The sequence below is a fragment of the Onychostoma macrolepis genome, chromosome 05, assembly GCF_012432095.1.
Source record: "Onychostoma macrolepis isolate SWU-2019 chromosome 05, ASM1243209v1, whole genome shotgun sequence".
NCBI classification, from domain to species: Eukaryota; Metazoa; Chordata; class Actinopteri; order Cypriniformes; family Cyprinidae; genus Onychostoma; species Onychostoma macrolepis.
The window spans coordinates 19,812,839-19,828,210 of record NC_081159.1 but is presented as its reverse complement, the minus strand read 5'-3'; the positions used below and the strand labels follow the sequence as shown (position 1 = coordinate 19,828,210).

General features: G+C 37.8%; 1 protein-coding gene across 2 annotated transcripts in view; it reads left to right on the top strand.

The window, feature by feature from the left end:
• Positions 1 to 15,372, top strand: part of atp2a3 (ATPase sarcoplasmic/endoplasmic reticulum Ca2+ transporting 3) — a 66,474-nt gene that overhangs the window by 47,617 nt on the left and 3,485 nt on the right. For both annotated transcript variants that reach the window (XM_058775102.1, XM_058775103.1), the window contains exons 11-19: positions 1,302 to 1,433; positions 3,412 to 3,528; positions 3,633 to 3,851; positions 7,123 to 7,458; positions 10,182 to 10,402; positions 10,488 to 10,690; positions 10,842 to 10,927; positions 13,092 to 13,225; positions 13,517 to 13,634. In XM_058775102.1, the coding sequence (XP_058631085.1) occupies positions 1,302 to 1,433; positions 3,412 to 3,528; positions 3,633 to 3,851; positions 7,123 to 7,458; positions 10,182 to 10,402; positions 10,488 to 10,690; positions 10,842 to 10,927; positions 13,092 to 13,225; positions 13,517 to 13,634 (1,566 nt within the window). The remainder of the gene's footprint in view (positions 1 to 1,301; positions 1,434 to 3,411; positions 3,529 to 3,632; positions 3,852 to 7,122; positions 7,459 to 10,181; positions 10,403 to 10,487; positions 10,691 to 10,841; positions 10,928 to 13,091; positions 13,226 to 13,516; positions 13,635 to 15,372) is intronic.

The window sequence follows — 15,372 nt, the reverse complement described above, 5'->3', positions numbered from 1 at the left end:
AAGGAGTTAAAGAGGTCATGTTAGTAATAGTAATACTTTAAAGGCTGCCATATCAAGCAAATATTTTAAAAGTCTTATTAGTGTAGATAAATAATCACTACCTAATTAAATGTCATGTTCCACCACCATAGTAGCCTGCTTCCTGGAATAATGCAAATATTTCCACAGAGAATCCTTAGAGTGAACTGTGAACTTTAGAGATCTAATAAACCATTATGGATGTTAACACAGGGGCCATGTGTAGTTTGAATGTTGAGTAACAATGTGAGGCTGGGTTTTTTATAGAACACACTGTTTATGATTTTTAGGTGCAGCCTTTATACTGTAGTTACATACAGGGTTCCCATGGTCATGGAAAACCAGGAAATATGGGATTTAAAAATTGTGATTTACAGTTTTGGAAAGGTAATGAAAATAAAGACATTTTTCTAAATGCAAAAAAATAGAATAAAAATGTCTATAGCAAATATACTGTGTACTTTTCCATTCTAAAATATTTCACTGGTTAGAAATTAGTCTATAAGAAAGTCTACAAGTCTTTAAGAAATTCACCTTCCAAGCACTGCCACATTCAAATCTCAGGACATTTTTGATCATACTAAATGATTTCTGAAGGTTTTTGTGACATTGAATTAATGGCTTCAGTGTCCATTAAATCGAGCAATGGCTGCTGAAAATGCAGCTTTGTCATCACAGGTTAAACTGTTAAAACTAGTTATATAACAAAACTGTAATTGTATTTTACAATATTACTGTTTTTACTGATTATTTGATTATTTTAATCTTATAAATGACAGCTTCTTTCAAACACATTGACTTCTTACTGCCCTCAAACCTCAGTAATGTGCATACATTTTCCAATTAATTTGCATTGAAGGCATACAGTTTTTTTTTGTTTGTTTTTGTTTTTTACCTAAGAATCAAAACCTTGGGATTTTTTCTCATTCAGTCATGAATCCTGTTGAATCCTCATTCAGTAATCAAGGACTGGAAAAGTCATAAAAATCAACCGATTTAAAATGTTGAGACCCTATATAGAAATGATTTGAAATATTATAATAGGACATGCTTTTTTGCTGCACTTACTATAATTAGATGAGGTTAGATTTCTTTGTTACACATTCTCATGCTCCATTGCTTCCATGTGACATTTAAAGTGCACTGTAACAATCATTTCTGTAGTGAGTGCATTACTCCAGGCTTTTGTTTTAAGTGATTGTGCAAGTGCTGTATGTTTCATGTTATTTGGGCTAATAGGGCACTGAATGTTTCCGCACTTTTGTGCTTATGTTGTCCCACAGGCCAAAGGAGTGTATGAGAAAGTGGGCGAGGCCACAGAAACTGCGCTCACGACTCTGGTGGAGAAGATGAACGTGTTTAAAACCGACCTCTCCGGACTCAGCAAAGTGGACCGAGCTTCAGCATGCAACTTGGTAAGAAGGGAGCCGTGTGGTGCACCAGGATATGAGACAGACAGCAATAAAAGGGAACATAAGAGGAAGAGATGAAAAAGGATAAATAGAGGGGTAGATGAATGAGGCTTCAGAAGAAATATGAGAGCTGCCAAAGTTTGGCCAATGGTGCTAGACAGGATATTTAAAAGAAATGAGATGACACAGTGTCTTCACAGAGTATATATAGGAAGAGCACTGGAATAAAACAACAACATTAAGAAACCTACTGCATGCACCTTGTGCAAGCCATGTTTAATGGCTTGTTAATTCAACTCCGTAGTTAGAGAAAGACTGAGAAAAAAGCTTGATGTTTGTGCACACTTGTAGATGTTTATAGAAACCAGTCACATGTCCCACACTGCTGCATTAGGGAGACTGGGAACAGTGGGCTAGTCCTGTTCCGTCCCTCCCTTTTCCTCATGGGAACCATTTTTCACTGAAAGAGTGAATGACCAGCACCGCTGTCTTTATTCTACTGACCCCGCAATCCCTCTCCTCTCCAAAAAAAGAAACTTTTGTGACACAGACTCCCAGAGGCAAAGAATAATATTTAGATAACCAGGCGAGTATATGAAGAGGTTATATAAACTTTCCACTCTGATCCAAAATTTCACTGGCCTATGAAACCGAAAGAGACTATACTGTACTTCTGTCAATACGCATTGGTGGCAGACTTTCAGACAGATAGTGACAGATGACAGATAGTTGGATGGGCACAATTGATGGATTTAAAGAGGGGGGTTAAATGTTTTTTTTATAAAGCTTTGGAAGATGGATAACACAGGAACCCTACTGAGGAGTGAAGTCATGTTGTTCTCAGGGGAGCTGGGAAGAAGAGACACTGGTTTTCTCTCACACATGCATGCCTTGTTTAAACATCTGTAGAACTGAGTACTGATCCTGACATTAAAGAGAGTCATGGACAGAGGCAGCAACCAGAGACAGAGTACTGTAGGTAGGGCAGCATAAATGCTCTGTTCTCATGTGCTGGAGGTGGTTTCCACCTAGTGGCAAATTAATTCCCTTGCCTCATTTTGCCTGAATTTTTGTCCTGCATATTTGGATTGTATTTGTATTTGTTGTTCTTTTTTTAAAGTGAATACACAACAGAAATGTGTGGGGGATAATCAATTTTTATTTTTTAATACATTGTTTGTTTATTTATTCATGCTAGAAATATGTACACTACTGTTTGGGGTCAGTAAGATTTTTTGGATGGAGGATTAATACTTTTATTCAGCAAAGAGACATTAAATTGGTAAAAAGAGACATTTCTGTTCATCTGGAGAAATGGCTACTGAAAATTCAGCTTTCCTGTCATGGGAATAGGTTATTTTTTTAAATATATTCAAATAGAAAAAGGTTATTTTGAATTGTAATGATATTTCACAGTGTTTTTTGTTTTTCCTTTGATCAAATAAACGCATAAGATTGAGCATAGTGATCTTAAGAGACTTCTTTTGAACACCAGCCAACCCCAAAACTTTTCAACGGTAGTGTTTATTTTTCATTAAATGTTAAGTTTAATTAAATTGAAAATGTATAAATTATACACCTATAACATTACAATAACTTTGCATGTAATGCAGCGATGCCTTATTGTTGAGCCCAGCGATAGGTTGTCTGAACAACTGACCTCTAAAACATAATTTAATCTAATTATCTAATCTTTAACATTTGAATGCCAATATTTATTAAAGGCTAAACACTTTTTTTGGGGAAGACTGGTGCAGAGTTACATAGAGTCTGTGTGTGAACTCCTCTTCAACCACCTGGGCTTGATAGCTGAACAGTGCTGTGTGAAGGAAACCCTAGAAAACAGCTGAAAATTACATCTTTCCCAACACACACGCACGCACACACACACACACACAATGACAGCAGTGCTTCACCTTTGTTTAATATAACACATTCTTTCTCTCTCTATCTCCTTTTTTTTTTTGCTTCTTTCCCTTAGATTATCAGAAAGCTGATGCAGAAAAAATTTACACTGGAGTTTTCCAGAGACAGGAAGTCCATGTCTGTGTATTGCACTCCTAATGGCTCGAACTCTCAGAGCAAGATGTTTGTCAAGGTACTTAAACACACATCTGAAAACATCTAACATCTATTAATACCTTCAGTAAACTTTGCTGTATGCATCACACTTGCTTCTCCTTTCATTCATTTTGTATGTAGGGTGCTCCAGAGAGTGTGATTGACCGTTGTCAGTTTGTGCGTGTTGGTAAAGACCGTGTCCCGTTGACCATGGCGGCAAAGGAGGAGCTGATGAGCACTATTAGAGACTGGGGGACAGGCAGGGACACACTGCGCTGCTTGGCTTTGGCCACACGAGACTCTCCCCCTCTTGAAGACAAAATGGACCTGGAAAACTCTGCCAAGTTCTCAGAGTACGAGGTGAGAGAGTTAGAAACTTTATCTGTCCATGTTCCAGATAATAGTTTTACCAGTTATCTTTTTTTAATTCAATTTGCTGTGTATATTATTATGTGCAGTGATGCCAAAACAGTATTTGAACACTTAAGCAACATATAAAAAATGTAAAGTTTTTGTTATTATATGTATGTGTGTGTTTGTGTGTGTGTGTGTGTGTTTATATACTTATATTAGCGCTGTCAATCGATTAAAAAAAACCTAAAACTAATTAATTGCAAATTTTTTCTAAGATTAATCACGATTAATCCCACCTAACGTTAAAGTTTTTTTAATATACTTTTATATTGCAATAATTTCATATTCAATCTTCAAATTAATGTACAAACAACATGAAGACAGTATATTTTTAATATTTGATTAATTTTATTATGACTGAAGGCCAGTATCACTGATACCAATTAATTCTATTTTCCCTATAAAAAATCTGAACCATAGCTAAGGTTTATCCAAAAATGTCGCTAGGTTTGTCAGTTTGTATATTCTATGAAAAAAAGCCGCTAAAAGGGTCTGAACGTTGCTAAATATAGTGCTAAAGTCGCGCTCGTGCGTGTGAGACGCGGGAGCTGATGGCAGCAGGCGGTGGATATTGTGGATGAGTTGTTCTGTGTCATCATCACATTCTACTAGTTCTACAGCATCAGAACTCTCACACTTAATAACGCATACAGCTGTGTCCTCGCCACAAAGCAATAGTGAAAAGAGACCCCTCTCAAACAGTGTCGTGTTCCGAACGTTATTTAAATAACACCGGTATTGCGGTATTTTAAAAATTTATATCATAAGAAAATAAACACCGGTATTCGGTATGAACCGGTGACTGCTGCAGAAAAAATCCGCTTCACTTCTATTCTGTTGCGGGGCTGCGGTTTGCAGTGTGGTTGGACCGCACCTGATACGCGTGTATTCCGCAGGCAGTGTGGCTGCTCTAATCTGTTAACGTAGGCGCGGAAAGGAAAATCAACACGCAGCAAACCCGCTCCGCGATGCGTCCGCCACGCAGCCTATATCCTATAATTGTGCACCTGTATGACCTGTCGGTTTGCTTTTGGAAATGTTTCACGAACTCCATCTCTCCTTCACAACGAACGATTTTTTAAGTGTAGGCTGACAGTTTTGTTAATTTTTGAAGGCACAGGTGAATTCTGGGTGGATTTGTGCATGCCCTAGACTCGTGGTGTGAGCGGAACCGGAGCGAGACCTTTGGATAAAAACCCGCTCTGCGCTCCGACTATATTTTGCACGCTCCATTCTGCTCACATGCTCTGGCTCCCACAGATGGTTATGTGCACATGTGGAACACAGATTAGTCCTGTCACTTTAAGAAGATACTCCTAATTTAAGCTCGCTGTGTGTATAAAAGACACCTGTCCATAGACTCTGTATCTTCCTTTCCAACCTCTCCACTACCGTGGGCAAGACCAAAGAGCTGTCAAAGGACATCAGGGACAAGATTGTAGACCTGCACAAGGCTGGAATGGGCTACAAGACCATCAGCAAGAAGCTTGGTGAGAAGGTGACAACTGTTGGTGCGATTATTCGGAAATGGAAGAAATACAAAACAAGCATCGATCGGCCTTAGTCTGGAGCTCCGTGCAAGATCTTGCCTCATGGGGTAAGGATGATCATGAGAAAGGTGAGGGTTCAGCCCCAAACTACACGGGAGGAGCTTGTTAATGATCTCAAGGCAGTTGGGACCACAATCACCAAGCAAAACATTGGTAACACATTACGCCGTGAAGGACTGAAATCCTGCAGTGCCTGCAAAGTCCCTCAGGTCAAGAAAGCACATGCACAGGCCCGTCTGAAGTTAGCCAGTGAACTTCTAAATGATTCAGAGAAGGCTTGAGAGAATGTGCTGTGGTCAGATGAGACCAAAATCTATCACCCCAAGAACACCATCCCTACAGCCAAGCACGGAGGTGGAAACATCATGCCTTGGGGCTGTTTTTTTGCTAAGGTACAGGATGACTTTACCATATTGAGGGGCAAATGGACGGGGCCATGTAGTGTAAAATCTTGGACGAGAAGCTCAGCCAGAACACTGAAGATGGGTCGTGGACAGGTATTCCAGCATGACAGTGACCCGAAACATACCGCCAATGCAACAGGCCATAGCCTGTTGGCATATAGCCATATCATATCATACGGCCATAGCCATATCACCCTGAAGCCCAAGACCGGTTGCCCATGGAAGCTAAGCAGGGTTGAGCCTGGTCAGTACCTGGATGGGAGACCTCCTGGGAAAACTAGGTTGCTGATGGAAGAGGTGTTAGTGAGGCCAGCAGGGGGTGCTCACCCTGCAGTCTGTGTGGGTCCTAAAGCGATTTGGGTGTATTGCAATACACAATAAAGCGCTATATAAATGTCTCATTCATTCAGTCATTCATTCATTCATTCATTCAACAAAGGAGTGGCTCAAGAAGAAGCATATTAAGGTCATGGAGTGGCCTTAGCCAGTCTCCAGACCTTAATCTTATAGAAAATCTGTGGAGGGAGCTGAAACTTCAAGTTTCCAAGAGACAGCTAAGAAACCTTAATGATTTAGAGAGTGTCTGCAAAGAGGAGTGGACCAAAATCCCTCCTGAGATGTGTGCAAACCTGGTGACCAGCTACAAGAAACATCTGACCTCTGTGCTTGTCAACAAGGGATTCTGCACCAAGTACTAAGTCATGTTTTGCTTGGGGATCAAATACTTATTTGACTTACTAAAATGTAAATCTTTTTTTTTAACATTTGTATGCTGCTTTTTTCTGGATTTTTTTGTTTGATATTCTGTCTCTATCAGTTAAAATAAACCTACCATAAAAATGATAAACCCTTTTTTTTTTTTTCTTAAGTGGGCAAACTTACAAAATCAGCAGGGGATCATTATTACATTTATTAAAAGCAATATTTATATATATTTTCATTTTTATGATTCATACTTTTTTTTTCCTTCAATGGGCAAACAATAGATTTCATTTACAGATAAAATGTTTTGTAACACCCCCTACCCCTAACCCACCCAAACAATATGTCGGGTTCAATTGTGTGTAGATTGCTATCATAAATCCAATAAACACAAATGAATGAAATAAGCTATTTTTTCTAATGGTAATGTGTGATATTTGTTTGTACCGCTTTATTTTCTGGTTTGGTTTTGTTGTTTAATGTCATTAAATTCATACATTTTTACGTGGATTTTTTACAAGCATTTTCTAAATAACATGCATAATCTGATTATCTGTTTAGTCAAATCTCACCTTCGTTGGCTGTGTGGGGATGTTGGATCCGCCCAGAAAGGAGGTGATTGGCTCAATAAAGCTGTGCAGTAAGGCCGGTATACGTGTCATCATGATCACTGGGGACAACAAGGGCACCGCCGTGGCCATCTGCAGACGCATTGGCATTTTCAATGAGGATGAAGATGTGGAAGGAAGAGCCTACACGGGCAGGGAGTTCGATGACCTGACTCCAGAGGTCCAGCGAGAAGCTGTGAAAAGGGCACGGTGCTTTGCTCGTGTCGAGCCTGCACACAAGTCAAAGATCGTTGCTTATCTGCAGTCCTTTGATGAGATCACAGCGATGGTGAGATATATATATGTATATATACTGTATAGTGGTTAGTGTCTGGTTCCATGAAAGTTCCTAAAAACTGTTGGAACGTTAAAAGAGGGTCTGAAATGAACACCAACAACAACTATCTAGTAAAAATTGAAAAAAGTGAAAGGCCGTTCTTAGTTGGTTACTATATTAGGAGCTGCAACATATTAAATGATTTAAATCATTCAAATCTATTTTAATCTTTAAATCAGGCCCTTACTTATGTAAGTTCACTTTTACTGCCAGTAAGTTTTCTTAATTCACCCACTATTAGCAGATGTGCAAAACTTTTGGGCTGAATGTTCTTTTTTTAATTGTATTGTATTGTAACATGAGAAAATCCATGGGGTATTATCCTTACATTTAAAATTAATATTATTGTATAATCCAATTACTATACCTTTGGTTTGAGTAAAAGAAAATATGCTTCATTACCAGTCATGAATAACTTTAAATACAGCATGTCATCATAGTTGTCACAGTTGTGCTGTTAATATAAGTGAAGGTGGCAATTATACAATCAGAGAGCTGAGAGGATCATATGACGGATGAAGTCTCTGATTCTATTCTCCAGTCTCTTAGCAATAATGTAATATTCTGCAGCACCTACATCTCTCAGAGATCGACAGCCTTGTATTTTATGCTGATTTTCCCTGCTGGAGTTATGAGAGCATGTCAGTGCTCTTCCTGTTCACACGCTGTCGCCTCCAGCTCTGTTGTATGCATGTGTCTGCTTGTCATCTGGGGACTTGAGGTATTTCCCAGACATCAGTGTGCACGATAGAGGATGCTTTGCTTCTTTTAGAACATGAAAACAAAGATTTCCTCATCCTCTACTTGACCCCGGTTTAATTCCCAGCCTGTAATAAGCATTTACCAAAGAGCAAATATTATTTACTTATGCTTTGAATCTTTACTTAAAGGGTTACTCCACCCCAAAATGAAAATTTTGTTCCAAACTTGTAAAAGCTTTGTTCGTCTTCAGAACACAATTTAAGATATTTTGGATGAAAACCGGGAGGCTTGTGACTGTCTTATTGACTGCCAAACAATTAACACTGTCAAGGCCCAGAAAAGTATGAAAGACATTGTCAGAATAGTCCTTCTGCCATCTGTGGTTCAACCGTAACGTTATGAAGCTATGAGAATACTTTTTGTACGCAAAAAAACAAATAAAAATAACGACTTTATTCAACAATGCACCGCATGGATACGCTGTTTTCATTCAAATCAAAGAGTAAACAAACGTAGAAGACATATACGTGTGGCGCAGCTGACACAGAACAGCGTATGCAGCTTGCGTCCAGCGGATATTCTCCAAAATGGCGCTACGCTGACGCAAAGGAGACAAATTGTTGAATAAAGTTGTTATTTTTGTGTTTTTTGCGTACAAAAAGTATTCTCGTAGCTTCATAACGTTACAGTTGAACCACTGAAGGCAGATGGACTATTTTGACGATGTCTTTCATACTTTTCTGGGCCTTGACAGTGTTAATTGTTTGGCAGTCAATGGGACAGTCACAAGCCTCCCGGTTTTCATCCAAAATATCTTAAATTGTGTTCCGAAGACGAACAAAGCTTTTACAAGTTTGGAACGACATGGGGGGTAAGTGATTAATAACAAAACTTTTCATTTTGGGGTGGAGTAATCCTTTAAATTTCACTTTTTTTAAAAATGAATGGCCTTTGAATTGACCCTTAGATAAGCTTCACCCCTTTTATTCACTGTTGATAACTCAAATACGCTTTATAGGACATACCATAGAATTGATTTGGAGGTGAATATTGAGTATTGAGTTATATGCGAGTATTGTTTTCTTGAATGAATTGACATTTCAAATATTTTATCTGTGGTTTGTCTTTAAATAAACTGTTAAATTGCACATTAGCATGATTAATACAGAAATGAAACAACCTCAGTTTATCCATGTACACTATCGCTCAGGTTTGGGGTTGGTAAAAAAGTATTTTATGCTCACAAAGGTTGAATTCTTTTGATCAGAAATACAGTACAGACATTAATACTGTGACATTTTAGTACAATTTAAATGAACAGTTTCCTAATTTAATATATTTTAGAATGCAGTTTATTTCTGTGATAACAAAGATGAATTTTCAGCAGCCGTTGCTCCAGGCTTCGGAAATAATTCTAATATGCTGATTTGGTTTGATTCCTAGTTCTTATCAGTGTTAAAAACCTTTCATATTTCTGGGGTAACCATAATACATTGTTTCAGTATTATTTGATGAATAGAAAGTTCAAAAGAACAGCATTTTTTTTTTTTTGTAGATGTCTTTACTGTTACCCTTGAGTAGTTTAATGCATCCTTATGAAAAAAAGTATTAATATCTTAAGAAAAATGACTGACCCTAAACTTTTAAATGATAGTGTGTTCCTACTGCTATTTAATCCTTAGCATGCAGGTATGTTTTAAGATGTGGAAAAAACCTCATGTCTTCATTGTATTGATTTAATTGAATTTTACAGAAATTATCAAACATGCAGAACTTTTTCCATATACCGGTATGTTTTTTTTTCTTTAGAAAAGAGCAAATGGTTGTCTGATAAAATGGCACAATTCAGTTTATTGAGCAAGTCAATTATGGTTCAGAGGTGGGGCTTAGAAGGGCCAAATGTTAAGTGCTGTGTGGAAAGCCTGTTAGTGTCTATTAACCCTTTACTCTGTTCCTTCCCATCTCACTTTCAGACTGGAGATGGCGTTAATGACGCCCCTGCCTTAAAAAAGGCTGAAATTGGCATAGCTATGGGCTCAGGCACAGCTGTAGCCAAGTCAGCTTCGGAGATGGTGCTCTCAGATGATAACTTCTCCACCATTGTGGCCGCAGTGGAAGAGGGACGAGCCATCTACAACAACATGAAGCAGTTTATCCGTTACCTCATCTCCTCCAACGTGGGAGAGGTGGTGTGGTGAGTGAGAGCCTGATTGGTGTAGTGCCTCAGTTTCCTATCCACATTTACACTCACGTGGGTTCCTTATTTTCCCCCATTGCAGTATTTTCCTGACAGCCATCCTTGGGCTGCCTGAGGCTTTGATCCCCGTCCAGTTGTTGTGGGTGAACCTGGTGACGGATGGTCTGCCAGCCACTGCCCTGGGCTTCAACCCCCCTGATCTGGACATCATGGACAAGCCCCCCAGAAACCCTAAGGAGCCTCTCATCTCCGGCTGGCTCTTCTTCAGATACCTGGCCATTGGAGGTTAGTCCAATATCTTGGTTATTCCATAGAATCTAATATTATTGACACTTTTTGCCACTTTAAGTGGTCTTACAGTTCTTCCCTGAAAACTGCAAGTCCGCTCTATGAAGCATCAAACCACACTGGAGTTATTGTACTCTTGTTTTTCTAGGATACGTGGGTCTAGGCACTGTCAGCGCTGCTACCTGGTGGTATTTGTTTGATGAGGACGGGCCACAAGTGTCTTTTTATCAGCTGGTGAGTCAACAGTAATTTAAAATAAACAGTGATTTAATTAATAGGGTAATTTCTCTTATGAAGTAAGAGTTAATTTGAGTTAATTTAAGAAGTATTTCTGTAAAATGATATACTAGATTTTTAGAAATACACTATATTGCTAAAAGTATTGGGTCACCCCCTTCTTTAAAACAGAAAAAGGCACTTCCAAAACTGTGGCAACAAAGATGGAAACATAATTCATGTATTTAAAAATTGTATTTCCATCTCTGTTGCAACAGTTTTGGAAGTGTCTAAAATGACTGCACCCATATGTACAAGTCATTGGTGTTTGGTAAAGAGTTTTTGGCTCAAGATCTGCATTTAAAATCACACCAGAGGTGTTCAGCTTGGATTAGGACTTCAAGTTCTTCCACGCTGACTAAATCAAACATTTCTTTTTGAACCTTGCCTTATACACAGAGGCATTGTCATGTTAGAATAGAAAAGGGTCCTGTCCAAACTGTTGTTTTAAAATTAGAAGCACACAATTCCCTAGAATATCATTATATGATTAAACATTAAAGATTTGTACTCATGGAAATTACTAAAGTAGTCAAAAGTTCATTAGAAGGGGGTGACCCAATACTTTTGGCAATATAGTGTATGTTCTAAATGAGCTCGGGCACAGCAAACTAAAATAATAATTTTTATTAATAACACAATGGCAGGAAAATTAACAGGATGCCAAAGGTTTGGAGTCGGTAAGCAGCCATTACTCCAGTTTTTAGAGTCACATGATCCTTCAGCAGTCATTCTGATTTGCTGATTTGGTGCTCAAGAAACATTTCTTATTATTATCAGTGTTGAAATTGGTTGTGGTGCTTAATTTTTCAGGATTCTTTAATAAATAGAAAGTTCAGTTGAACAGCATTTAAAGGGTTAGTTCACCCAAAAATTAAAATTCCCTCATTAATTACTCACCCTCATGTCGTTCCAAACTCGTAAGACCTTTGTTCATCATCTGAAGACAAATTAAGATATTTTTGATGAAATCCAGCTTTCTGCCTCTGTATAGACAGCAATGTAACTGACACATTCATGGCCCAGGAAGGTAGGAAGGACATCATTAAAATAGTCCATGTGACGTCAGTGGTTCACCCGTAACTTTATGAAGCTATGAGAATATTTTTTTGTGCACAAAGAAAACAAAAATAATGACTTTATTCAACAATGTCTTCTCTTCCAGGTCGCTTCGCTGCCAAAAAAAAGTATTCTCGTAGCTTTATAAAAGGTTGAACCACTGATGTCACATGGACTATTTTAACGCTGTCCTCACTACCTTTCTGGGCCATGAACATGTCAGTTTTATTACTGTCTATGCAGGGGTCAGAAAGCTCTTGCATTTCATCAAAAATATCTTAATTTGTGTTCCGAAGATGAACGAAGGTCTTACAGGTTTGGAACAATATGAGGATGAGTAATTAATGACAGAATATTCATTTTTGGGTGAACTATCCCTTTAATTCATCATTTTTTTGTCACAATAAATGTCATTTACTGTCTTTTTATTGTCATCAATATTGTAATGCTGAATAATTAGTTTCAAAAAAAAGAAAAAACTTTCTGACCCCAAACTTTTGAGAGGCAGTGTACATAATTGGGTCATAAAATGCACTACATAGTGGAAATGCGAGTAAATGTATATACAAAATGTTAACAATACAATATAAAATGTTAACAAGAAAATATTATACAGTCATATAGTATTAGCTGCATTCTAAAGTTAGGATGTTGTTTTCTTCAAGAGGATTGGGATTGTTTTGGAATAAACAGCTCTACCAAGGATTAACGATAACAAGTTTAAACTGTTGTCTGAGTGTTCTTTGTCAGAATATTTTAAAATAAAGACACAGCTGTTCAGTGTCAGGGAGTTCAGATCTCACAGGATGATATACACAGCTGCTCTTTCTGATATCACATCGGTCCCTCAAAGGTCACAAAATACTGCCATCAGTGGGTCAAATGTTTTCCTGTCTTACTGCTCTTGCATCTGATATGGCAAATATATTAGATGCACTAAAGCACAGCCTTTCTGTTTTATTAAGAATGATGCCACTTAGGAAACAAACACTTCTCAAGATGGCTTGTGATGCTCTTGATACTGCCCCACATTGACTCTAAACTGTCTTTTTCTTGTCTGTAGCGGCACTTTATGCAGTGTACAGAAGAAAACCCCATGTTTCAGGGTATTGACTGTGAGGTCTTTGAGTCTCGTTACCCCACCACCATGGCTCTTTCTGTGCTTGTTACCATAGAGATGTTCAACGCTCTTAACAGGTAAGACCTGCTGCCATGGTGACAGCACTGCATCAACTGTGTTCTTTCAATACGTCTAAGTAGTTACTGTAAAACACCTTTCAGATGTCTCATGAGCTCGGTGGAGCTGTGCTGGGTCTGTGACAGCTCTTGAGTTAATTTTCTTAAAAAATAGTAGGCCTAAATGTCTTTTGTGCTACTTCCATTCTTCTCTTTGTCATTTTTAATGTGAGCATAACTAAAAGGATTACTTGGTAACTGGCATAAATAAGTCATTTAAGACCCAAGGCCTCTGATTCTTCTCTCTTACAGCCTGTCAGAGAATCAGTCTCTGCTGAGGATGCCACCCTGGGTGAATATATGGCTGCTGGGAGCCATAATCCTTTCCATGTCTCTACACTTCCTCATCCTGTATGTGGAGCCTCTACCGGTGAGTGATATATACAGGAAAATCTCTCTTTTCTGTCATTATTCACCTTATTTGTAACGTAAGAGCAAGTGCGGCAAACTGTAACTTGAATGTGTGAGGCTAACAATATCATCAGCTTCCAGTTTTTTTAGCTGTACAAAAACAGTATGTTATGTGGCTTGTTAATGCAATCTGGTATTTAACATGTTATTTTAATTTATAACCATAATCTTAAACACACTAATTTGTAGCATGGATAGTTTTACCATTGGCCGCACTTTATTTTTCTAGTATTTATCTGAATAGGAAGTCTCACACATTCACAGAAAATAGTTTACTTCCACATTGCAAAATGCAGAAAAAGTTTTTAAAGAGATGGTTCACTCAAAAATGAAAGTCATTTACTTATTTAAACAATCATTAGCCATTTACTACATTTAGGGCTCATCCACACAAAGCCAGAGCTTTCCCTATCCAATCTTTTTTTCCGTCATTCTAAAAAAAATTAAAACAGCATCATCTCAAATAATACCTGCGTATGTACACACAAAACCACTGAAACCGACTCGAAACGATGTATTGTACATGCCAGACCAGGATGTGGCACTGTAATTCTGCCACAGAGATACGCTAAAAACGGAGAAGAAGACTTGGAGCATATGCATAAACCTTGCCAGATGTTGGGTGATAACATCATTGTTTAAAAACATTATGGATTGGCTGTACACACGAAAACACAAGGGTGTGGTTTTCAGATTCATCCACTCTGGGAACTTGTTTAAAAAAATAGTGGTTTCAGGCTCCCAAAACTCCAGATCCGTCTGGACGAAACACTGATACAATACAGAATTTTTACATATACAGCTAAATGAGTCTTCGTGTGTATGGGCTCTTACTTACTTTAACCCCATGGCATTCCAAATGCAACTTCGTTTTTTTATGTGGATCATATATATGCAGAACCACCTTTTGAGTTGTAAAAAAAAAAAAAAAAACACGGCAACAACAATAAAAAAGCTCCTGGCTTCAGTGTTTGAAGTGCATCACTGTGCTGCTCCACACAAACTCCATCTCAAGTGCTTTGAGCTTGGGTAACTTATAACGTGCATTTAAAAATGCAACATGCGCCAACCATTTTCACAAATTTGTAATGAGTCATTTATAAATATATTGTCAACAAAAGAAAAGCTTCAAGGTCTCCCTGTGATTTTCCAAAAATACAATTTCTCTGGTTTAATGCTTGACAGCTTACCAATTAAGATTTAAAAAAAAAAGAAAAATTGTTTACACTTTATTTTAAGGTGTCCTTGTTACAGTGTAATTATACATGTAAGTACTGAGTAATATTAATTAACTACTTGTACTTACTATATGATTAGGGTTAGGATTAGGGTTTGGTTTAGGATTACTTGCATGTAATGATGCATAATTAATTGTTATTACAATAATACGTAATTATTATTATTGTAGGTAAGTATATTTTTATTGTACAGTACAATGGTATTATTATTGTTTTATATTTCTTTATTGGCTTGATGAAATATTTGAATACTAGTATTATTATTATCATCATCATTCTCAGTTACATTGAATGGGTTTCATAAAAACAATACAGTGACCATTGCAAATCCATTTGTCTTGAAGTATATCAGAAATAGAACAGGGCATCTGTTTACTGTTGTGAATGGGTTTTGTGTGTGTGTTGCAGAATCAAAATGCATGGCGTTTACAGAAAATATGGAGCGAGAGCTACATTGTT